Source organism: Hyperoodon ampullatus (assembly GCF_949752795.1).
Source record: "Hyperoodon ampullatus genome assembly, chromosome: 6".
In the NCBI taxonomy this organism is placed as follows: domain Eukaryota; kingdom Metazoa; phylum Chordata; class Mammalia; order Artiodactyla; family Ziphiidae; genus Hyperoodon; species Hyperoodon ampullatus.
In genome coordinates this window covers 116,714,666-116,740,879 of record NC_136919.1, presented here as the reverse complement: position 1 = coordinate 116,740,879, position 26,214 = coordinate 116,714,666, and the positions used below count along the sequence as shown (strand labels likewise).

Here is a 26,214-nt window from a genome sequence, read left to right as displayed (position 1 = left end):
TCTCTTCCCAGCTGCAAGAGAAAGCGCTGATCATCCCCAAGCGACGTGATCATCCCCACATTTACCTCTGCTTGAAGCCAGTCCCTCCCTCCTTATAGAGAACCACTCCCCACTCTCTATCAGTCCTGCCCCCCTACTGGGGCCTTCCTCTCACTAGGCAAATACATACAATCAGGGTTCCCCATCTTACAAAAAGCAGATGAACTTACAAACACACAAGGATCCTCCCTGTGCCTGCCTCCCTAGCAAGCCTCCTGTCTTTCTTAAGGATACCCAAATGTGATGCCCTCACCTACCCCCACCACCTCACTCCCACTCTCCCCAACCTCACAGCACACAGCAGCTGCCACCCACCCTCCACCAAGACTGCTCCCACAAAGACCCAGCAACTAACAGACAACCAGTGGGCCCTTTCAGGCTTCATCCTACTTTATTTTATTCTGTATTAGACACTATTGACCATCCTGAACCTTCTGAAATTTCCTTCCCTCCCTTCTCTATCTTAACTTTTTTGATATTAATTAACATAATAGGCCATCAATTAAGCATCTGCTAATACCAGGCGCTGTATGTCTACAATCCTCTTGGTTAATCCGAATGATGCTATGGAATAAGGGTTGTCTCTATTTTTCTTATTGGCTCCAGAGCTAGTAGATTCATTATACTGAGGCCCAGAATAAAATAATTGACTCACCTCCAGCTCTAGATGACTCTATCAGTGCTCTATCTACCATGCTACCATTCTTGCTTGCAATTCATCCTATTCCTCTGGCTGCTGCTCCTTAATCCCTTTTAGTCATTTTGCCACCAGACTTATCCCACCTCTAATAAATTCTTCACCCTCCTGCTACGTCATTATATAATGATAAAGGGATCAATTCATCAAAATGATATAATTGTAAATATATGTGCAGCCAACATTGGAGCACCTAAATATATTAAAGCAAATACAATACTAACAAATCTGAAGGGAGAAATAGACAAGAATACAATAATATTAGGGGACTTCAAGATCTCACTTTCAACAATGGATAGATCATCCACTCAAAAGCAACAAGAAAATGTTGGATTTGAACTACACTTTAGACCAAATAGACCTAACAGACACATATAGACCATTCCATCCAGTGGCAGAAGAATACATATTTTTCTCAAGCAGATCTGGAACATTCTCCAAGATAGTTCCTATGATAGGTTACAAAAAAGTCTTAACAAATTAAGAAGACTGAAATCATGCCAAGTATCTTCTCCAACCACAATGGTATGAAACTAGAAATCAATAACCCGAGGAAAACTGTAAACTTCATAAATATGTGAAATTAAACAACACACTCCTTGAACAACCAATGGCTCCAAGAAGAAATTAAAAGGGAAATTTTAAAATATCTTGAAACAAATGAAAATGGAAACACAGCATACCAAAACTTACAGGATGTAGAAAAGCAGTTCAAAAGGAAAGTTTATAGCGATAAACACCTACATTTTAAAAAAATCATAAACAACCTAACTTTATACCTTCAGAAACTAAAAATAGAAGAACAAACTAAGCCCAAAGTTAGCAGAAGGAAGGAAATACAAATATCGGTGCAGAAATAAATGAAATAGAGACCAGAAAACCAACAGAAAAATCAACAAAACTAAGACCTGGTTTTTTGAAAAGATAAACAAAACTGACAAACCCTTAGCTCAGGAAACTCAGTGAAAAAGAGAGAGAATTCAAACAAATAAAATCATGAATAGGGCCTCCCTGGTGGCGCAGTGGTTGGGAGTCCGCCTGCCGATGCAGGGGATACGGGTTCGTGCCCCGGTCTGGGAGGATCCCATATGCCGCGGAGCGGCTGGGCCCGTGAGCCATGGCTGCTGAGCCTGCGCATCCGGAGCCTGTGCTCCGCAGCGGGAGAGGCCACAACGGTGAGAGGCCCGCGTACCACAAAAAAAAAAAAAAAAAAGAAAAAAAAAAAAAATCATGAATAAAAGAGGAAACATTACAACTGACACCATATAGGCACAAAAGATCATGAGAGGGACTTCCCTGGTGGTGCAGTGGTTAGGAATCCTCCTGCCAATGCAGGGGACACGGGTTCGAGCCCTGGTCCAGGAAGATCCCACATGCCATGGAGCAACTAAGCCTGTGCGCCACAACTACTGAGCCTGCACTGTACAGCCCATGAGACACAACTACCAAGCCTGCACGCCTAGAGCCCATGCTCCTCAACAAGAGAAGCCACCGCAGTGAGAAGCCTGTGCACCACAACGAAGAGTAGCCCCTGCTTGTGCCCGTGCACAGCAATGAAGACCCAATGCAGCCAAAAATAAATAAATAAATTTATTTTTTTTTAAAAAAAGATCATGAGAGACTACTATGAACAATTGTAAGTCAATAAACTGAACAACCTAGAAAAAAATGGATAAATTCCTAAAAACAAAGAACCTACCAAGACTGAATCATGAAGAAATATAAAATCTGAACAGACCAATGAGTGAGACAATTGAATCAGTAGTCAAAAACAACAACAAAAAGCCCAGGGCAGATGTTTTCCATGGTGAATTCTACCAAACATTTAAAGAAGAATTAACACCAGTTCTTCTCAAGCTCTTCCAAAAAGCTGAAGAGGAAAGAACACTCCTAAATTTATTTTACAAGGCCGCCATTACCCTGATAAGAAGCCATTTAAGCACACTATAAGAAAAGAAAACTACAGGCCAATATTCCTGATTAACATAGATGCAAAAGTTCTCAAAAAAATATTAACTGAATTCAACAACACATTAAAAGAATCTCACACCATGTTCGAGTGGGATTTATTTGAGGAATGCAAGGATGGTTTAACATCTGTAACTCAATCAATGTGATATATCACATTAACAAAATGAAAGGTTAAAAACCATATGATCATCTCAATATATGCCGAAAAAGCTTTTGACAAAATACAGCATCCTTTCATAATAAAAACTCTCAAATTAGATATAGAAGGATGCCATACCTCAACATAATAAAGGCCTTTTATGACAAGTCCACAACTAACATCATACTCAATACCTCCTAGCACTGGAAGACCTATACAGAGCAATTAGTCAAGAAAAAAAATAATGAAAGGCTCTAAATTGGAAAAGAACAAGTAAAATTGTCTCTGTTTGTAGATATGATCTTATATTAAAAAATCCTAAAGACTCCACCAAAAAACTATTATAACTTATAAAAGAATTCAGTAAAGCTGCAGGATACAACATCAACATACAAAACTTAGTTGCATTTCTATACACCAACAAAGAATTATCTGAAAAAGAAATAAAGAAAACAATTCCATTCAATAAAACATTTAGGAATAAATTTAACCAAGGAGGTGAAAGATCTGTACACTAAAAACTGTATGACTTTGGTGAAAGAAATTGGAGAAGATACAAATGGAAAGATATCCTGTGTTCACGGATTGGAAGAATTAATATTGTTAAAATGTCCATACTAAAAAAATTTTTTAATAAAAAATTAAAACAAATAAAATGTCCATACTACCCAAAGCCATCTACAGATTCAATGTAATACCTATGAAAATTCCAATGGCATTTTTCACATAAATAGAAAAAAATTTTCTAAAATTTGTATGGAATGACAAAAGACCCCAAATGTCCAAACCAATCCTGAGAAAGAAGAACAAAGCTGGAGGTATCACACTTCCTGACTTCAAACTACATTACAAAGTTATAGTAATCAAAACAGTATGGTACTGGAATTAAAAACAGACCAGTGGAACAGAATCTAGAGCCTGGAAATAAATCCTCAGATATATGATCAACTAATACTTGACAAGGGAGTCAAGAATACTCAATAGGGTATGAATAATTTCTTCAAAAAATGGTGCAGAAAAAAACGGGATAATCACATGCAGAATTTTATATAGTAGTAGGTTTACATTATAAATTTGTGTGTTTTCAGAGATTAACTCTCTTCTCAGGGCTTCTGCTCTGAAGCTATAAGTTATGTGTGCTGTAATCTCTGTAGTCTCATTATCATTCTATAAAGAGTTATTTTGAAATCCCAAAGTTTTCTTGAGCCTATGTGGAAACATAACTAGAACTAAGTACACTTCGTTGCTTGTTTTGCAATAATGTTTAAAAATTTTATACTATTTTCTAAATTTTAAATTTTATCTCAAACTGGTATTATTTAGAATAATATTTTATTCTAAAATAAAAGAATGTTTATTTATAATACTTTTATTATATTTACAGATAGGTTGTTAGCTCTAAAAAAAGATTAGAAGACTCAATTTCTAACCACATAGCCATATTGTCTACATTTAAAGATGATGAAGAAAATGAAACTGACATATCAGAAAGTTCTTTGAGTCACTTGTTTCATGTAAAACATGTTATTTATGCTAACTGGTAATGAGTTTATTATTGCTATTTTTAAATGAATTAATAAATATTTTTAAATTCCCAGCTTTAATTTCTAACATGGTAAATATAGAGAGCTACAATCTACATAAACAAACATTCTTTGGGGTCATCAATAATTTTTAAGGGGACTTCCCTGGTGGCGCAGTGGTTAAGAATCCGCCTGCCAGGGCCTCCCTGGTGGCGCAGTGGTTGAGAGTCCGCCTGCCGATGCAGGGGATACGGGTTCGTGCCCCGGTCTGGGAGGATCCCATATGCCGCGGAGCGGCTGGGCCCGTGAGCCATGGCCGCTGAGCCTGCGCATCCGGAGCCTGTGCTCCGCAACGGGAGAGGCCACAACAGTGAGAGGCCCGCGTACCGCAAAAAAAAAAAAAAAAAAAAAAAAAAAAAAGAATCCGCCTGCCAATGCAGGAGACATGGGTTCTATCCCTGGTCTGGGAAGATCCCACATGCCACGGAACAACTAAGCCTGTGCACCACAACTACTGAGCCCACGTGCTGCAACTACTGAAGCCCGCACTCTGCAACAGGAGAAGCCACCACAATGAGAAGCCCACACACCCAATGAAGAGTAGCCCCTGCTCGCCGCAACTAGAGAAAGCCCACACACAGCAATGAAGACCCAACACAGCCAAAATAATAATAATAATAATAATAATAATAAATAATAATAATAATTTTTAAGAATGTAAATGCACCTTTTAAGAATGTAAAATCATCAGTGCTTGAGAAGGGCTGATTTAGAGGACAGATAGAAGAGTGTGAGTCTGCAAAGAGGACTGAGAGGGAGGCTGGTGATTAGGAGGAAAACCAGGGGAGCATAGCATCACAGAAATCAGAAGAGCGCTTCAAAAAAGAGAGTATTAAATAAATGGGTTCAAGGTGGTCCCTATATCTTGGCCCCTATATTCTTTATTTCTACACAGTACACTGGGAGGGTTGGCTCAAAGCCCACCAGCACCAAACTCAAATTCTCATACATCCAATTGCTTTAAATATAGCCCCAGTAAGCTTATCTTTAGCCACTTGAAGCCTGCCTGCTTTGCATATCCTGAAAAACTGCACCCAACATCTGCTAGCAATGGATTTTGAAAACCTCGTGTCTATAAAAGACTCCAAAGTGGTGCTGTCCTTCTGAGGCTTTGATGCAGACACACCCTGTGCTACTGAGCGACGTCACCTAGAATCATAAACTCCTACCCCCACCGCGTATGATGCCCCTCTCACCCTATGAGTTCCCTTGTCCTTTTTCCCCTTCTGGTGGCAGCCCACACCTCTGTCCCGGGAAGGTCTCCTGCTGGGAGGGACTTCCCCTCTCTAGCAGCTTGTCAAAGTTCCGCCCGAAAAAGCTCATTGTGTGCTACTGCCATCTACTGGTCACGTTTTTCCCTTTACTTGCCCAAATTGTCCTCAAACCCACTACAATGGGCACCCTCATAAACCACTGGGTTATAGGGTAAGATAATGACAGGAAAGGGTCCATTGAATCTACTCCATGGAAAATGTTATGCTCTTGACGAGTTTCAGTAGCTGTAGAAGTCATATGGGAGTGGGTTGAAGGGTGAGTTGTGGTATCCCAAATACATGAACACCTCTAAGAAACCAAAAAGAAAAAGACACGTATTCCCACAGAAAAATGGGTAAAGATTATATCAAGGCAGTTCACAAAAGAAACTCTATACATAACCAGTAACTATATGAAAATGTGCTCCATGCACTAGCACTCAGACAAAGGCAAGTGAAAATTATGAGATACAATTTTTAACCTATGTGACTGGCAAATTTTTAAAATTTGGTATCAGGGGTCGGTGAGATCATGGGGAAACAGGTATGCTCTTATATGGCTGATGGGAGTGTGAAAAGGACAGTCCCTTTCAAGGGTGATTTGACAGTCTCTATAATAATGTTAGATGTGCTTACCTGGGACCCAGAAGTGTCACTATCCAGGGTTTACCACAGAGAAACACTCACAATCCCCCACAAGCAAACAAGCACGTGCAGGATGCCCCTGAAGTATTGCTTATTATCAATAAAAACTGGAAACAACAGAAAAATGGCTAAATATGCCATGGTATATGCATACTCTAGAACAATGTCATGACTAGGAGCACAGACTCTGGAGCCAAATGCCTGATTTTATATCCTGACTTCATCACTTACTGAGCAAGCATAACCTTAAGCAAATTACTTAGTTGTTTTCTGCCGCAATTTCCTCATTAAAATGGAGACAATAATACCTACTCCCCAGCGTCATTGAAAGCCCTAAATAGGCAACCCCATGTAAAACAATTAGAATAGTGCTTAGGACATGGTCAGCACAGAATAAATATTAGCAATCATTATTGGCATCAGCAGTTAAAAGAATGTGAGTTTATAGGAAATAACATAATTTATATACATTAACAAAGACCTCTGAAACACAGAGAGAAAAAAGGAACAGGCTGCCAATATAGAGTGGTATCTTTTATGTAAAACACACACACACATGCACACAAATAATACTACACTTTTCTCCAAGGATACATGCACATGTAAATATGTAGGAAAGGGGCTGGAAGGATACAATGGAATGGATAAACCTTGGTTACTTCTGGTCAGGGGAGGGGACCAGGATGGGGAGAATGGTCAAAGTGGGTTTTAGCCTTATCTCTATGCTTAATAATATATTCCTGTTGGTATATATAAAGTTCATTTTTTAACAACAGTGAATGGGAGAGGAAGAAACAGAAACAGCAAATATAGATTAGACTTTAGAAAAGTTTGCTAAGAAAAGAGTAGAAAAATCGCAGGATCTGGAGAGGATTATGGGGTCAAGAGAGGATTTCATGAGTTTTACTTCTGTTGTTTTAGAATGGAGGTGTTAAAGGATGTTTGTGCTGACGGAAATGATCCAGTAGGTGGCAATAGGGGTAGACAGTTTCCAGAGTGGGTAAGCTATGGTATTCAGGGCATATGTGAGCAGATGGCCATGGGCAGAGTAGGGACCTTCCTTCTGCTGTGAGCTGAGGGGAAGGGAAGTCAGCCCCAGTGATGGAAGGTGAGAAAATAAGTGAGTTCCTCCCCGAAGATCTGCTCCTCTCACTACCTCCCAGTAAATAAAGTGGAGTGGGCTTCCCTGGTGGCGCAGTGGTTGAGAATCCGCCTGCCGATGCAGGGGACACGGGTTCGTGCCCCGGTCCGGGAAGATCCCACATGACGCGGAGCGGCTGGGCCCGTGAGCCGTGGCCGCTGAGCCTGCGTGTCCGGAACCTGTGCTCCGCAACGGGAGAGGCCACAACAGTGAGAGGCCCGCGTACCGCAAAAAAAAAAAAAAAAAAAAAAGGTGGAGTCATCCACTGAGAGAAGGCAGAAGGAAAGAGTGTTGGAGTGGAGAGAAGGAGATGTAGAGCCTTTGTCTTTGTACTCAAAAGGGTTGAATGTCCATTTGCAGTTTGTGGCCATCAGTTAAATGAAAATAAACTCTTCCCACCATGGTGCTCCAAGTAATGCCTCCATACTTTTGCTATGGACCTCATCAAATGGTGCTCTAATTATTTATACACACATCCATCCCAGACTCATTTTACAATAACACGTAAGATTGCAGAGCCTCTACACAGGCCAAGCATTTTACATACAATAGTCCACTCAGTCATCCCAGTAACCCCATAGGGTCACTATTTTGATGTCCATTTTTCAAATGAGGAATCAGGTCTAAAGGAATAGGTGACTTGCTCAAAGCCATCATCTGGTATAATCAAAAACTCTCCATAACATGGAAAACTCTCCTAACCTTCTGCATACTACATTCTCCAGTGACATTCAAGGAAACCTTAAGAACTGAGTGTGAAACACAACACCAGACTGGTCTTCTCACAGAAGTACATCTTCTTACCTAACTAAATGGCCAAAAGGAAAGAAACAGAACCAGCTGGTGATAATGTCAAATTCTTAAGTGTTCTAAAAGCAATCTAGAGTCCTACTGGGCCCAAGAAGTTCATAAAATGTCTCTGCATTGCTTTATCTGGCTCCAAACTTAGATAATTCCCTGCAGGACTTAATTCCTGAATACTGCATGATCATTTCAGAGTCCTCACCTAATTAGGATATGACCAAAAATGCCGCAGATCGGTAGAAGGTTATATCAAGAATAACTTTTTTTTTTTTTTTTTGGCCATACCACGTGGCTTTCGGGATCTTAATTCTCCGACCAGGGCTTGAACCCAGGCCCTCAGCAGTGAAAGCGTGGAGTCCGAACCACTGGACAGCCTGGGAATTCCCTAACATTTTAAAGATATACTTCTGCTGGTGTATCATTGTTAAGTTAAGGACCACAGTGCAGTGATTAGCATGCTCACTGAATGATTTACGGTCAGGAGGTAAAGCTGATCCTTCCCAGAAATCCTGTTTTTGCTAATTCTGTCACTGCAGTTGGAGGGTATTTAGTGAACAGAGCTGTAGATAATAGCTTTTTGCAGTTAATTTTTTTTTCTAGTCATCTTCACTACCAATTTTGGCATAATCATATGCCCTGTAAGAAATGTAGTTCATTTATATAAATAAATTAAAAGCCCAGCAATGTGATGGACAGGTTTTGGCTCTATTGTTTTTAGTGATGGTGTCTTATAACTCTGAACATGCATCAGGTTTTTAAAAGTCAGATTATGGAATATGAAAAAGAATGTATATATATATATATACACACACATATAATTGAATCACTTTGCTGTACAGGAGAAATTAACACAACATTGTAAATCAACTATACTTCACTAAAAAAAATTTTTTTTAAAGAACTAAAAGTCAGATTATGGATTTCTAGACTTAAAAAGGCATTAGGGGACTTCCCTGGTGGCACAGTGGTTAAGAATCCACCTGCCAATGCAGGGGACACGGGTTCAATCCCTGGTCTGGGAAGATCCCACATGCCGAGGAGCAACTAAGCCACAACTACTGAGTCCGTGAGCCACAACTACTGAAACCCACACACCTAGAGCCCGTGCTCCGCAACAAGAGACGCCACCACAATGAGAAGGCTGCACGCAGCAACAAAGACCCAACGCAGGCCAAAAAAAGAAAAAAAAAAAAAAAAAAAAGGCATTAGGTCAGAAACCCCGGATAGAACATTCCAACTAAAATAGTGATGAAGATCATACAAATACAGAAGCACCCAATAATTCTATAAATCTAAGACCAACAGACACAAACGTAAGGCCAGAATCTTGTAATAATCTTAGGCTTACTGTTGCCAGCTAGTATTATTATATTAATCATGCCTTTTTATGTTCTGTATTTCTAGTCCTTGGACATCTGGGGCCTAGTTGACCCTGGAGAGACTGCTCCTCCCAGGGCTAGCCAGTTCCTAGATTCCTAGACTTTTCTGGGAGTGCACCTTTCATATGCAAACCAATCAATCCAGAATGCATAACCCCACCTGCCACCTTTTTGAAGCTTTTAAACTCAGGGCCACATCACCTTTCCTAATCAGGTATCAGACAACTAGAGACAGCCCCTATGTCCCAGGGCCCACTAAAGTTATCCAAACTAGCCAATCCTGTTTACCCTGCCTTGCCTGTTCCTTCCCAGAAATCAGAATAATGGCTCTTACCCCTGTCCTCCCCTCACTCCCACTGCCTCCTGACTGGCTCTGGTGCTTCTCCATGTAGCCCTGCATACATGCTCTGTCTCCTGCTTCTAAGAATCTGTGAGAATAAAGACTCCTTCCTTCATGGAAGTCATTTCCACGTCCACATGTCTTCCCATACATTATTGAAACGAATCCCAGGTGCATTTTAAAGCAATTGCCGATGCTGGCCTGGGAGAGGTCATGTCTCTTTTAACCCACAGAGGTGAAAACTTCTGGAAAGAGACTGTGCGGGAAAGGCCAGACAGGTAACAGGGGTGCCCCCTTACCAAGGGGGGGAGGGTTGGGGGGAGGGATAGATGGACAGTTTGGGAGTGACATGTACACACTGCTATATTTAAGATAGATAACCAACAAGGTCCTACTGTATAGCACAGGGATCTGCTCAATATACTATAATAACCTGCATGAGAAAAGAATTTGGAAAACAATAGATACATGTATATGTATAACTGAATCACTTTGCTGTACACCTGAAACTAACACAATGTTGTTAATCAACTCTATTCCCATATAAAATAAATATATTTTTTTAAAAAGAGAAATGCCACCTCAACCAGTGCTGGCCTGGCAGCCAATGCCAGGCTGCCTGGGGCAAGGTGTTCACAAATCTAAGTCAAAATGAGAAAAATAAGGACAATACATATAATTTTTCATAAAGCTCAATTTATGCATATGTTTAAATTCTAGAGTTATTTTTCTCTTTATTAGTTTTAGTGCAAAAATGTTCTTCATTTTGTAAGATGGTACTACAGAGTTATGCTGGGCTTTTTTTTTTTTTTTTGGTGTCCCTATTTTGGCAAGATAAAAATTTGGCATCCCTTAAGTTGTTCCCCAAAATTGTTTTTGAAATTTAACAGAAGAGTGAAAGCCAAAGTCTGCAACTTCGGCACCAGAAAATGGGAATTGGACAAGAAGTTAGTGTTTGAATCAATCTTCAAACTCTAAGCCTAATAAAGATTCAACTGGTACACACAGTCAGGGAATGAGGCCAAAGACTGTTCACACACTCATCTGCTAAAAACATGAATTCTGAAGGAACCTCACCTGAATTGAAGATAAATACAAAGGAAAAAATATCAAGCTTATGAAAAATTATTGCAGAACAAGGAATAAGAGATACTACCTCCTGGGGGCAGGGAGGGGGAGTTCAGGAAACTCTTTGGCATCTTCAGTGGAGGACAGGAAGATATCTCTCAAATATAAACAGACATGACACACTAAAGAACAGACTCTATCACACCAAGCCCTGATGTTAACAGTATGTTAAGAAACAGAAAATGCTTGCCAAGAGATGGCCTGGCACTCACAGCAAGGCCTGAGCGATCTCTTGTCAAATGTAAATTTCACAGAGCATCAGTATCAGAGAAGGCCACTCGGTGACCAGGATGGATCAAAATAAAGACGAGACCCCTCCAGAAAATCACATCTGATAAAATATGAACGTTTTCCAAGTCACAAAATACCAAAGTCCCCCATCCGAATTAATATGAGTGCCCCCTGCTTATTTACCAACCACAGCTTTAGCTTCAGTCTAATCTGCCCTTAGAGATGAGTTATTGAGATACCTAATCACAGAAGTGTCACCCCTTTATGACAGCACCCAGTCCAGAGGGAATGCTCTCTTCCTTGGGCCCTCACCAAAATCACCACACCAAAGCCCAAATCTCTCTCTAATGCCCTCCTACAGATGCCCCATGGTTCCCTATGGTGTGTGGTCTCTCTCATTGCAGCAAGTAATAAACCCAACTCATTCAATTCTCATTAAAGTCAGAAATCAAACAGGGAACCCTAAAAAAACCACCATTATTCAACATAGTTCTAGGAGTTCAAGCAATGTAATCAGACCAGGAAGAGAAATAATAAACAAAGGCATTAGAAAAAAGGTATAAAATTAATATTAGATAATTAAACTGTCCCAAAAGAATTAATTGAAAACTATTAGAACGCAAACTGAGTTCAATAAAGCAATCTATTATAAATTAATTTAAAACTCAAGAGTCATTCAGAATGTAAACTACAAAACATCTAGGAATAAATGTAACAAAAAATTTCAGAGGAATAAAGCAAAATATCAGGAAAAAATGGCAAAACAATATAAACTGAGGTAGAAAGACTTACCATCTTAAAAATAAATATTTCTTATAATTCAATATATAAATTTAATAAAATTGTGGTAAAAATCATATCAGGTTTCTGCAACTGAAAATATCTTTCATGGAAAATGCAGTTGAATGGTAGAAAAAAATGAAGAAAATTAAGATATTAAAAAGTCACGGGGCTTCCCTGGTGGCGCAGTGGTTGAGAGTCTGCCTGCCGATGCAGGGGACACGGGTTCGTGCCCCGGTCCGGGAAGATCCCACATGCCGCGGAGCGGCTGGGCCCGTGAGCCATGGCCGCTGAGCCTGCGCGTCCGGAGCCTATGCTCCGCAACGGGAGAGGCCACAACAGTGAGAGGCCCGCGTACCGCAAAAAAAAAAAAAAAAAAAAGTCACGGTACAGCACAGGGAAAAAAGCCAATATTTTATAATAATCATAAATGGAGTATAATCTATAAAAATTTTTAATCACTGTGTTGTACACCTGAAACTAATATAATATTGTAAATCAACTACACCTCAATTTTAAAAAAGTTATGGTAACTAAAGTGGTATTGAATCACTACGAAATTAGTAAGGCAAACCAATGAAACAGAGCAGGAAGACAAAAACCATGCAGACATATATAAGAAGTTGAGTATACAAAAAATAAGTGAAGAAATATTAATTATTCAATAAATGCCATTAGGAAAACTGGCTAACTATTTGGAGAATTAAGTTATACCTTACTTCAAGTTATAGACAAAAAATAATTGCCAGATTTAAATGTAAAGAAACACAAAACCTAAAAAGGTTTTAAAAGAAAATACAAGTAAATAAATCTTGAAAGTTAAAAAAAAAACATGTCAGAAAAGATGAACTGACTGAACTATGTAAAATTTAAATTTGGATGTCAAAAAATAAAGGTCAAAAAAATTAGGTGCAAACTAGGAAAAAAAGTGTAACAAGTGATTTTAAAATGTATCCATTTTAATATATGATTTTTTACATCTCAGTGTTTAAAATATGAATACATGAATAGGAAAATCTGCAAAAAGCAGGATAACACTTGTCACCTATAAATTTGAGAAATATCTATAGGAACTATAATACCCAGTGATGTCAGGGATGCTGAAAAACAGTATTTCTCATTCACTTTTGGTAGGAGTATCAAGGCTGTATAATACACAAAATGCTATCAGTGGTTATTTCTAGCTAATAAGATTATCAAAGATTTCTTTTTTTTAAATTGCGTATCAGAATAATCACAATAAACATCATATTTTGTCATGTTATTTCTAAAAAATAGAACAAAATAAAAATTGAATTCAATGAGTTTCTCAAAGTTATTTTTCCTAAATTCAGCTTGTTAGTCACTGCCCCCCTAATACCATCCCTACCACTCCCAAATCACTGGTCTGGAAAACAAATTTTCTACTTCATTAAAAAAATATATTTATACATATACACACATATATGTGCGAATACACACACACGAAAGCATTTTCTTTATATGAACAGGATTGTGAGACAGAAAGATCAGACTTAGGCAGTACACAAAGCCCTCAAGAATACTGTGCTGTTGCAAGTGCGATTCTAAATGAATTTCAAAGCTCCCATAAAACAACAGACTTTAGTTACATGAATACGATTCTAGGAAACAAGGCCCTCGAACTTCTTTGCCAGGTTTCATTTGATCCAGCAGTTTTGAGAACAGCCAGGGATAATATAACATCAAAAGCATGAGCAACAAAAGAAAAGACAGATAAATTGGACTTAAAATTAAAAGCTTCTGTGCATCAAAGGACACTATCAAAAATGAATAGACACCCACAGAATGAGAGAAAATATTTGCAAACCTTTTATCTGATAAGGGACTAGTATCTAGAGTATATAAAGTACTCCTAAAACTCAATAACAAAAAGACGAACAACTCAATTTAAAAATGGGCAAAGGATTTGAATAGACATTTCTCCAAAGCTATACAAATGACCAATAAGCACATGAAAAGATGTTCAAAGTCATTATTCATTAGGGAAATGCAAATCAAAACCACAATGGCATACCATTTTATACCCACTAGGATGGCTATAATCAGCAAATAACAAGCGTTGTGCAGGACATGGAGAAACTGAAGCCCTTACATGCTTTTGGTGGGAATGTAAAATGGTGCAGCCATTGTGGAAAACAGTTTGGCAGTTCCTCAAAAGTTAGACATAGAATTACCATATGACTTAACTATCCCACTCCTAGGTATACACCCAAGAGAACCAACAACATATGTTCAAACACAAACTTAAAAGAATATTAATAACAGTATTATTCATAATAGCCAAAAAGTGGAAACAACCCAAGTATCAATCAACTTGTGAATGGATAAATAAAATTTGGTCTATACAAACAATGGAATATTGTTCAGAATGAAGCGCTGATCCATGCTACAATGTGGATGAACCTTGAAAACACTACACTAAGTGAAAGAAGCCAGACACAAAAGGCCATACTGTATGATTCCATTTATGTGAAGTGTCCAGAACAGGTAAATCCATGGAGACAGAAAGTAGATGGTTGGTTGCCACAGGCTGGGATGACGGAGGATTGGGAAGTGACAGCTTAAGAGATACAGGATTTCTTTTTGGAGTGATGAAAATGTTCTGGAATTAGTAGTGATGATTGCATAAGATTGTGAATGTACTAAAAGCTACTGAATTATAGACTTTAAAATGGTGAAAATGAGAATTTTATTACATGAATTTTACCTCTATTAAAAAAAAACAAAAAACAAAGAACAGCCAGGGATAGCACAGCTTTCTTTCAGAGCCTTTAGTGGAAATGGGAGAAGGAGATTAAGGCCTGGCCCAATGACAGCCCCAGGTAGGTGACTGTGCAGATAGCACAGCTTGTGAAGACAAAGCCAGGACTATAAGCTGGGCTTCCTGACTCCTAGCCCAGAATTCTTTCCACAAGGGAGCTGCCTTGGAATCAGAGCCCAGGCAAGCTGTCTGTATGCCTCAAAAGCAAACCCCAAGCCACCTTCAAGACCAGGTGTTTTCCCTTCAAGGCACTATTTGTTTGCAGCTTTTGGTCTAAGTTACCAGCCTTGGCCATGGGCTGCAACCAACTCAACTCAAGTGTCCCTCAAAACACCTGCCAGTGTTTTTACTTACTCCCTCATTATTTGCTTGTAGTTCATGATTTACATCAAGTGGGAAAATCACATCGTCATCACATTGCTTTAATCTTAGAGAAGCATGTCATTCATACTGTCAGGGTTGGCCTCTGTCCCAGTGATATTTGAAGCCATGTCTTGTGTTTAAAAAAATGATGGACAGAATATCAGCAGTGTAGGGCACATCCATAAAGACAGATCAAAGGTCTCTTTCATAAATGGCTTCAAAGAATACATTGCAAAACGGAAACAAAAAAAATAGATTCTCAGAACTACTCAGAACTATTTTTACAATAGTTAATTCTTCGGAGATAAAATGAGAAAGGAATAATTAATGCAGAAAGCAATTCAGTACATCACAATGATTAAGAGGCGCTTTAGTCATAGACCTGGGTTCAGATACTGCCTCTGGCTTTTAGTTAGCAAGTTGCTTCGCAAGTTTCTTTTACCTTCAGATATTCCTTTTACAAAATATGGATAACAGTAGTACCTGCTTAATAGAGTTGTCTTAGCATAAATAAGATAAGATACCAAGGGGGAAAGGGGTGGTGGTGGGATGAATTGAGAGAGTGGGATTGACGTATATACACTATTGATACAATGTATAAAATGGATAACTAATGAGAACCTACCATATAGCACAGGTAACTCTACTCAATGCTCTGTGGTGACCTAAATGGGAAGGAAATCCAAAAAAGAGGGGATCTATGTATACGTACAGCTGATTCACTTTGCTGTACAGTAGAAACTAACACAACATTGTAAAGCACCTATACTCCAATACAAATTTTTTTAAAAAGAGAGGATATATGTATATGTATAAATGATTCACTTTGCTGTACACCTGAAACTAACACAACACTGTAAATCAACTATACTGCAATAAAAAATTTTTTTAAAAGGTAATGCGTATAAAGCATTTAACACAGGGCATACCCCATAGAATACATAAAGTTTAATGGGATATGAAATATTTTGCCTACAAAACTAAATGGTACTTTTAAGTTCACTAACTATTTCTGCCGTGGAACTGAGTCATAGAGTGGTGTCTTGCAAGAAGAAATAAGGGACTGAGTCAGGAAACCTTGGTTCAAATCCTACTTCCAGCACTTACTAAATAACAAGACCTTGGAATAGGTCAGGAAATGTCACTACCTCTCAGTGTCCTTATTTACAGAAAGGGAATAACGCCTATATCAGAAGGTTGGGGGCAAGTTTTAAAATAATATATTCTACACATTCTAAAATACAGGATCTAGAACGTAAATGTACATTCTAGGGAGCAATCAAGATGGTGGACTAGTAGGACGTGACGCTCACCTCTTCCCACAAATACATTCTAGGGTTATACGGTGCTACATAAATAACAAGGTTTTACTGGTGTAGGACTGCAGTGGGACTGGGCAGTGAGAGGGACAGTCCTAGTTGTGGGACTGTCACCCGAGTTCCACAGTCTTTCTGGGCATCGATTTCTCCACCTCTAAAGGGAGGTGATCATTAGGTTTCTTTCAAGCCCAGACATTCAACGGTAGTACACATGTGAATCCATGATCAGTTTTGACTCTCCCTTCTTTCTCAAAGAAGTAGAGAGCAGCACTGTCACCAAAGGACCCATAAGAATACTTAGCTTGTCTTTACCAAGGGTGGGAAAATGCCCAGCCCGTGCCTGATTTCCATGGTCCACAAGTTTGTGAACCATGCAATGTTCAAGAGGTCATGGCCAGCTGTTGTCACTGGAGGTTCAGTAACAGCAATTCTCGTCTCCACCCTCAAGCTACAAGGGAAGGAAAATGGAAGAGGCTGTTTAGCTGGGAGGAGTTTTCTTCCACTCAGGCCTTGGGCCCCAGGCTGGGTGAGTCTATCTCATCCCAACTGTAATTCTTCTCACTTCCTCTCACAATGAGGTCATTGCAGATCAATTAATTGAGTTACAAATTTTCCAGTCATCAAGAACTTGTTAAAATTTAACTGATTTTAGGAATATTATTCAGCCATGAAAAAGAAAGAAATCTTGTCACAGGCTACCACGTGGGTGAACCCTGAGGACATGATGTTAAGTGAAATAAGCCAGTCACAAAAAGACAAACTCTATGATTCCACTTACGTGGAGTACCTGGAAGAGTCAAATTCATAGCGACAGAAAGTAGAAGGCTGGTTGCCAGGGGCTGGGGGGGATGGGAATAGGGAGTTAATGGTTTAATGGGCACAGAGTTTCAGTTTTGCAAGATTCAAAAGTTCTGGAGATTGGTTGCACGACAGTATGAATATATTTAACATGGCTGAACTGTACTCTTTAAAATGGTTGAGAAGGTAAATATTATACTATGTGTATTTCACCACAATTACCTTTTAAAATTTAACTAATTATATGATCATTTGGGAAATCAAGAGTAACTAATAATTATGGATCATCACGATTTCCTTCTCCTCCCCAAGTACCCCTCCTCCTTCGAACCCAGATGGGTCCTAGGTATTTTGGAATCCAGGACACATGAATGTTCATATTTGTCTCCCCTTTTGAGATGATGTGGCCTCTAAAATATCAAATTAATGCCCTTGTTCTAGGCTCCTAGCCAAATCTCTACCACACATCCCACTAACTAGACATCTATTTTGTTGAACAGGCTAGTCTATTATCAAACAAGTATCTCTGGGGACAACCTGTGTATCAGTTACTCACATAAGAGATGGATGCCTTCAATCATTGGGATTTCTCTCTAGCTAAGATTAATATGAAGAAGAGATTTTTTTTTTATGTGGACCATTTTTAAAGTCTTTATTGAATTTGTTACAATATTGCTTCTGTTTTATGTTTCGGTATTTTGGCCGCGAGGCATGTGGGATCTTAGCTCCCTGACCAGGGATCGAACCCACACCCCCTGCATTGGAAAGCGAAGTCTTAACCACTGGACCACCAGGGAAGTCCCAAGAAGAGATTTTTGAATGGGAGAAGGTGGGGTGGGGGAGAGTGGGAAAGGAGAAGGGTAATTTCAGAACTCATTGTTTTTGGAGAAAGAAAGATCTAGAAAAAGCATCATCATCAGGATGGTGTAGGAGTGGCATTGAACAGTAAGAGGGCAGCAGAATCACTGGGCATCTAGGGCTGGGAAGATAATCGACCTGGGGAGAAGGGATGGGGGCATGGAATGGAAGGGACTATCAGAAAACATTTTACAGTCTTGGGGATTTTGTCAAGTTCAGCAGCCCTCTTGTATAGGTCACTCACTGGCACCTGCCCTAGGGAAGTGGAGAATCACTCCCCTGACACTCTAGTCTATGCAGGTTGTTTGCTGCTGGGAAAAGAGCCTGGGAGCCCCTTTGGAAGGGATGCTCATGATCCAGTATCCCTGGCTGAACAGCTGGTTCTGGCTAAACTGTGTCCGAGGTGGAATGGAGGGAATTCCTAGGAAGAAGAAGGGAGGCGGAGGGACCCCTGGGCACTAGCCAGGAGAATTAGGCCAACCATGCTGCTCTCTATTCTAAGAGGCTCAGAGTCCTTCACGGGTGGTGATCAACTTAATCTCACTGCAGCCCAAGGTGGACATCCCCAAGGACACAAAGGAAAAAGAGAGTAATGAGATAGCCTTCCTCATCCACATTCACTATACCGGCTCTTTCCTTTCACCACCATCTACCAACCCAGCCCAAGCCACACCCATTGCTTTCTGGTGCCAACTTGTTCACACCTGCAAATGCAAATGCAGGTGGTCCACCTCCCCTCATCTCCCACAAGCCATGTGGCGTCTGAGCTTAGGAAGCCTGTACCCTCCCTTCCCAAAGCCTTGCTAGAAGAACAGCAGGACCTCTAGAGCGACAGGTGGACAAAGCCACTTCTGACCATACAATAACGACACATGTAAGTACAGATTCAGGGGAGGAGGGAGGCATGAGTCAGGGAACCCAGGATCCACTCACTCTAGTTCTCCTCCACCTCTCTCTGTTCCAGGACTTCAGATAGGAATGCCCTGGAATGCTGGCAGTTACCCTGCTCGTTAGCTGAAAACTAAGTAATGGCTACTCAATTCAGTCAAAGTGGTGGGTTCAACCATGCTTTTGGAAATAAGCATTACTATATACAGAGATAGAGATAGAGATAGAGATAGATACACAACCCCAAATTCCTTTTCTCTCTTGTATAGACATGAAATCTTCAAACACTGATCCTGGTAAACGGACCAATCCTGGTAAAAGCTCGTAGTCATGCATGAAAAAAATCCCACAGGAACAGCCGTTATGTGATAAGGCAACATTGAAAATGAAAATCCAGGGAAGGCTGCCGAAAGACCAAGCCAGAATCCCTCTGTTACTAGTAACTGGATACCTAAAGCAAATGTGTGTTTGCAGAGGCTAAAACTGCCTGGGGTATTGGTTGGGTATTTCCTCTTCCAATCTCCCCCTCCACGTGCCCTAGGTCTACAATTTAGAATTTCTACTAAATTCAGAGAGCGTGCAAACAAGCAGCTCTGATGATCAAACATCCAAGCTTCTACATGGGCAGGAAAAGAGATGTGTTATTCAACCCAGTGAAACTTTGCCTCTCCAACTTGAGTTGTAATTCACTGCCAACATTATAAAGGCGGTCACTTTCAACCTCTGCCCTCTGATCTGCCATTTTTTAGATGAGTTCTTCCTTATCTCAAGGCATTTTTCTGCTTCCTTTAGGACATTAGAATTACCATCACAACGAGTTGAAGATGAGGGTATTACACCAGTATGCTACACAATCACTCACTGGGTGTGGTCCTCACCCAGTGTATTTCACATCACTCAGCTTTCAGTATAAGTCAGATTATTAGGAACTTTTACTTTGATTGTCTGATCACTTGGAACAAAGTGACTTCTTGGATTAAGTTCTCCCAGTTGACTCATAGTGAAGTATGGGTAGCAGGTACCTCCTTCCCATGTGTATAAATCAGAGGACAGCGCTGGGGGAGGAGGAATCAATTAAGTAATTAGCTGTCATGTGAAAGTGACAGCAAATGGTTTGTCTCTCCTAGAATCGATCCTATAGAAGTCAAAAGCTGCAAAACTCTGTGCCACACCACGAAACAGTAACGTGTTCAGACCATTGTCATCAACCCTTAGTTGTTCTCTGATGATTTCACTGTACGCCTACAACCTAAATGCACTTATTATCACTCGGTGGATAGGTATAGACCACTCCCAACTACTCTGGAAGACCCTTAAGAAGAAATCACCTTGAACTTTTAATAGCTAACCTTCACCTGACCCAGAAAAGCAAGGCACACAATAGGTATTCAATAAATAATCAATCATTGATTTCTTGTCTTCCCCAACGGGCATGGGAGATAAACAGCAAACAAGTGCTGAAACCTTTCACACTGTAATTTATCACTTGAGAAATTAAGGCTGAGGGGAAAAGAATTGCACAAGTATGAAGGTCACCCTGATAAAGAAAAAAACACGTGGTATGAGAAGACTTAAAATGCACACTGTACATATTTGCCAGAGATAAACGTCTTCCGAAATTAGGTTTACCAAATTGGTCTTCTTTGTTTCCTCATTAACACAGTATAGGGGGGCCTAATCCATCTGTGACAGCCTATTCAAAATGTGAGGGTTTTTCCCTTTTCTTTTCTTTTTACCCTTTGAATATAATCCACGCAGTTCCCATCCCCAAAGCCCCTCCCAAATAGTGGCCGGGGGGAGCGCTCTGGGAAACCCTTGCTGAGATACTTAGCGGAACTTTGTTCTCCACATGGGCTATTTAGGAGCGTCGCGGTTTCCTCGCGTGACTCCACTGCCTCTCGGGTTCTTCTCGCGGTGCGAACAGGAGTCAGGGTGCTGAGATAGATTCTCCCTTGCGGTCCGGGGAGGCGCTGACCATGGTCCTTGCCTACGAGCTTGGGCCACGAGCGCGGAGGGCGCCGGAGGAGAAGCGCTGGGAAAGCACGCGGGGGGCGGCGGGGAGCAGCCGTCGAGGCCCCCGCCCCTCCCGACCCCCGGGGAGCCCGCCGGCCTGTACGCGAACCCTCCACTGCACGCTCGGAGCTGCATCGAAAAAGGGTGGGGCAGCCAGCCGCAGCTGCAATTGGAAGCCGCCCGGGAGGATTTAAGAAGAATGGAACCGCGGCCCATCCCCTCCCCCTCCAACCATGAGACACCACCGCCCCCCCCCCCAGCCGGAGATAGGCCCATCCTTTACCCCCACCCCCTCCTTCCCAGGCCCAGGGAGGCGCGGGCAGCCTTTGTGGGCACACAGCCGCCCACCAGCGAGCCCGAGCCCCTCGGCACCCTGCACGCAGGGCCGGGTAGGGTGGGGTGCGTATGCACATGCAGGGAAGCAATGTTCGAGGCGGGGCAGGACGGTGGGCACGCTGGGATCCTCGGTTCTCCACCGAACTGGAAGGGGGCGAGGGAGGGGCGATCCCCACGCCCCATCCTCTGTCTCAAACACCGCCTCCCACCCGTACCAACCTGGTCATTGATGTTCTGCAGGGCTTCCTTGCCCGAGGCCCGCCGGATCTCCACCTTCCGGCCCGATTCAACAGATGGCTCCCCGCCGGCGCGCCGACCCTGCCGGGAGTACGGCGGCTGCGGGTCCGGGCCCAAGTGGGCGACGTCCCGCTGCTGAGCCACCACCTGCCCCGAGCCCCGGCCCACCGACAGCGAGTCGAAGTCGATGGTCTTGTTCTCTGAGGACCCTTCCACCGGGCAGAACATGCCACAGAATTTCTGCCGAGGCTTGGGGCTGCCTGAGCCCAGGTTTTTGAAAAAGGCAGGGACCTCTTCGTCCTCTGCCGCCTTCCCGGACTGCTTCCTCTCAGCCATGGCGTGGGGAGGCTTGGGGAGGGTCCTCTCCGTCCGTCAGTCCGTCTGCCGGTCCCTAAGTCTGCCTGTCTCTATGCACCAAGCCCCCGGCTGCTGCCGCGGCTGCCGCTCTCTGCCTCCCGCAAGGTGTACAGAAAGGAAGGAGGGCTGGCGAGCGAGCGACCCACCCCTCCCGGTCCCTCCTCCTGACCCCGCTTTCTCCCCTCCCTGCCCACGCCCCCCGCCGCCGCCGCGCGAGCTCTGGCGAGCAGCAAAGTTGGGTCTGGGAGGGTGGCCGCTGCGGCAGCGAGACTGGAGAGGCTGCCAGCTCCCGGCAGCTGCGGGAGGAGGGAGGCGCGGGCGGGGCGGGGGCGGGGCGGGGCTCCGGGAGGGGCGCAGAGGCGGGGAGGCAGGGGAGGGCCGCGCAGCCGAGGGCCCCGCGCTCCGGAAGTGAAGCTGCCAGACCACCGACTAATGGATGCGGAGCTGAGGGCCCGCTGACCGCTCTCGGCGCCAGGGTGAGTAGGGGGCAGGGCACGCGGGGGCGAAGATCGTGGGGCGCGGTGCCTGGCCCCCGCGCCCCGCTCCCAGACCTGCCTGGCCCAGGCGCCTCTCCCCCACCGCATTGCGGAGGTGGGCCAGCGATGAGGGCTCACCGTGGGGAGCGCTCCCTCCCTCTTACCCCGGGTGTGAGCTGATGGATGGGGAAAGGGGCACGCACTGGCAGGCGCCAGGACACCGGCGTGGGGGGCAGAGGAAGGGGCGGCGCTGAAGGTGGGGGAGGCATGGCGCAGGCCGCGCGGAAACGTGGGGACCATACGAGGTGCGGACACCAAAGCTTCAGTCTAACCACGGGCCTTGGTGGGCTACTGGGAGCAGAGATTGAAACAAGGCCCTCACTTAACTGCACCCGCGGCGGTAGGGGGGCGCGCAGCATGGCGGAGAGAGACACAGGGGCGTAGCAAATACGGAGGGGGTGGGTATGGAGAGAGAGACCTAGGTCTGCGTTCTGTGCGAGTGTAGCAAAGCGTGAAGTCTGCAAATTCCAGCCCAGCACGGCCCCTTAGGTGTATCGTGAGGTAGGACGCAGGCCCGCTATATTGCCCGAGGGCGCTGGGTACCGTAATTGTGCCAGTGCGCCAAGCAGGGCCCAGCAGAATGTCTTCCTTTGGTATCTTCCGTCCCGCTCCCCCGCCAAAGAAGGGGGAAAGATACACACTGAAGCCCACTCCCCAAATCTCCAGCCCTTCTCGGCGCCCGGGGCGCCCCACCTCGTTCCACCGCCCCTGTAGAGGACTGCGTCAGAGCCGCGGGGTTTCCTCCGATGCCAGAAGCCGAGCGCCTGGGGCGTTAGTGCGCGTGCGTCTAGGGCAGGGTAAGGCGATGGGGTGATGATTGCCTTGAATTGTGCGAGGCCGAGCAGGGGAAAGATGTATATGGAGACTTGGTGTGTCTGCGCGAGTAGATCGGCCACAGCCACCGGGTTGGTGGCATCAGAAGGCATCTTGATGTGTGACAGTAACACGGCCTCTGAGGGTCCGCCATTGCTTACTCCTATCCCCGTGTATTTTCCATGTCTCAGTCCCTGTCCAGGGTGGATTACAGCCCCGCCCCTCTCTCCACAGTGGCAAAACCCTGCAGAAATGATGCGCATCCCTTGGCTGGCTCGAATAGGAGCTCTGGGCATGCTCAGTAACCAGGGCGGGTTTGGGCTGGGAAACTGTTGACCGCAGGAGCGTCGCGCCGGGCAGAGCAACCGAATATTCTGTACCATTGTCCTCCCTTGCCCCTGGCAGGATTAAATGCGGATACCCTGCCCTCCTCCACAATTGTGAGGGATAGTTGGGCGAATGGAGTTCAATTTGGAGGACAACCAATACCAGCTTGAAGATAAGCCCACCATGATAGGTGGGCAGGAGTCTACGGATACGAAGGAGAGGAGGAAGGAGGGAGGAATGTCCGCATGCAGGGGGATGAGGGAACCAAAGGCAGGCACTGGGACTTCGCACCAGATGTGCTTTGCCTTTGAATAAAGGGCTTCCACACGAATTACCTCATTTCCTACTCCCAGCATCCCCCTGACATGAGTGCTTCCTTATAACCACTTTCAAGGGCTCCAGGGTAGGAAACAGAGTTAGATGCTTTGTCCAAGGTAACTATCTAGTTAAATGATCCAACAATTCCAGTGGGGTCTTCCACCTGAATGTTTGGTTCCTTTTCCAACTTATCCTATCTTTATGTGAGAAAAGACAAGATCTTCTCATTTTTTCCCCCCATATCCAAATATTTCCAATCCTGGCCTTATTGTGTATCAGGGACATTTCGCTTGCCGTCTTTTTATTTGAAGGTTGCATTGCAGGTAGAGATTGCCTTTGGAGGAAGAAGCCACCCAAAGGTAGCCTAACTTCAGCGTGACAGTTATGTAGACCTTGGAGATGTTTCTTCCTGGGTATCTGATGCCTTATGACATCTCATGTTTCCCCTAAATATTATAACGGGGAGGAAGGTCACCCCCATAACTTAGAAGAGGACCGTGAGGCATGGAGGGAGGTGTCACTGGACTCAGATCCCTGGAGCTGCTGGGCGAGGACGCGATCTAGCATTTTGCCCTCCCCGCCCTCTGGCACGCACCCTCCTTTCAACCTTCCAGAAGGACTCGGGAAATGTGCCTGCAGCAGCTGCCGCTGTAGCTGCAGATTGGCGTCTGTGGCATATGGACCCCATTTGGACTGATGGAGATTTTTAGGGGAAAAATGGTCATAGCCCTTTAACACACACTCCACGACAGCAACGGGAGATAGACGCTCTTTACATTTACCCAGTCTCCACCGGCTCGACACAGACTTGCCTCCTCTTTTTTTCTTTGTCCTCAAATGACCCATTCAAGTTCAGATGCTATGAAGAAAGCATCATGTTACTAACTTAACATTTATAGCAAAAGAAACCCCTAGTTATGCATTTGCAAAGCGTAGCCAGGCATAACCAAAGAGAATTAATTCATAACTCCAAGTTTATTTGGCTCTGAGATTTTTTAATTGTTAAACCTGTATTAAATTGTTGTATCTATGTCATTATATTAAAGTATATTATATAAGTTATATTGCTAAACCTCTATTAAATTGATTTTAAAAGTTTCAGTGTTTCCTAATCGGATTTTTTAATCAAAGAAATGAAGCAACTCAATATTGTTTAGTAGATTTAATTAAACTGTAAAGGATAGTCATAGTTTTGAATAAGTGCATTAACAGTCTTCACATTGGATATTATCGAGTCATAAAAGTACACTATTATTATATTTATACAGGGCGGCTTGGCTTGGCTGGAGCTGAGAGAAACCCAGACACACCATTGTGCAGAGTTGGGTGACATCTTCCTGTGCTACAAGCAGAATACATAAGCTCCGTGGCTGTCATGGAACGTTTTGGAATGCACAAGCAGGTATCTAGTCATTTCTCCTGATTTCATTCTTCACGTGGGAAAGATCTTGGCCCTGTCCACAACTGGGGCTCCATTCATTGGCATGCCTGATGAGCATGTGGTGGGGAAGCCTGATTGCAGGAGGGTCCCCAAGAGAACGCAAAAGTCACTATAAGCAAAGAAGACTCAAATACAATGTGAGGCAGAATCCCTGGTCTACCCCCCACTTCCATCCCTAACCAGGTACTGATGCTTCCCAGGAAGGAGAGGGCTGTGTGGTAAAACTGAGCCTTGTTTCCCTAGGAGCCCAAGCCACTCTGCTGGGAGACTTCCCTCCAGGAGTTCTGGGTGCAAGAGTGAAGGCGACTCCCCACTGGCTAGAGAGAGGTGAGGCAGCGGAGACCCAGAGGGCAGTGCAAACAGCTCTTGCACACGCTTCCGATGGGGCAGCCCCACCACGTGGCTGCGTGAGAGAAACAGCAGCCACTGGGCTGCAGAACCACAGGCCGTGGTCCTGTCATAACTGAGATACTAACCACCCAGCTTGGGTCAGGTCTGGAGACCGCACGGAAAGTGCCGAGCTCTTGCCACTGAGCAGTGAGGGTTATTGGTACAGAAAACTAGGACCTAGGACCCGTTCACTGGTGGCTTATAAGTTTAGAAGTTCATCCAGGATATTCTCCATTCTAAGGCAACGCCCATCTACCCCACAAACTAATCTGTAGCCATAGAGTTCAAGCGAGTCAATATCTGGGGCA

General features: G+C 43.4%; 1 protein-coding gene across 1 annotated transcript in view; it reads right to left on the bottom strand.

The window, feature by feature from the left end:
* Positions 1-22,060, bottom strand: part of DPYSL2 (dihydropyrimidinase like 2) — a gene marked incomplete at both ends in the record, with an annotated part of 116,490 nt that extends 94,430 nt beyond the window's left edge. The window contains one exon of the mRNA XM_079706425.1: positions 21,707-22,060. Coding sequence (XP_079562551.1) covers positions 21,707-22,060 — 354 coding nt within the window. The remainder of the gene's footprint in view (positions 1-21,706) is intronic.
* Between the last annotated feature and the right edge of the window lie 4,154 nt (positions 22,061-26,214).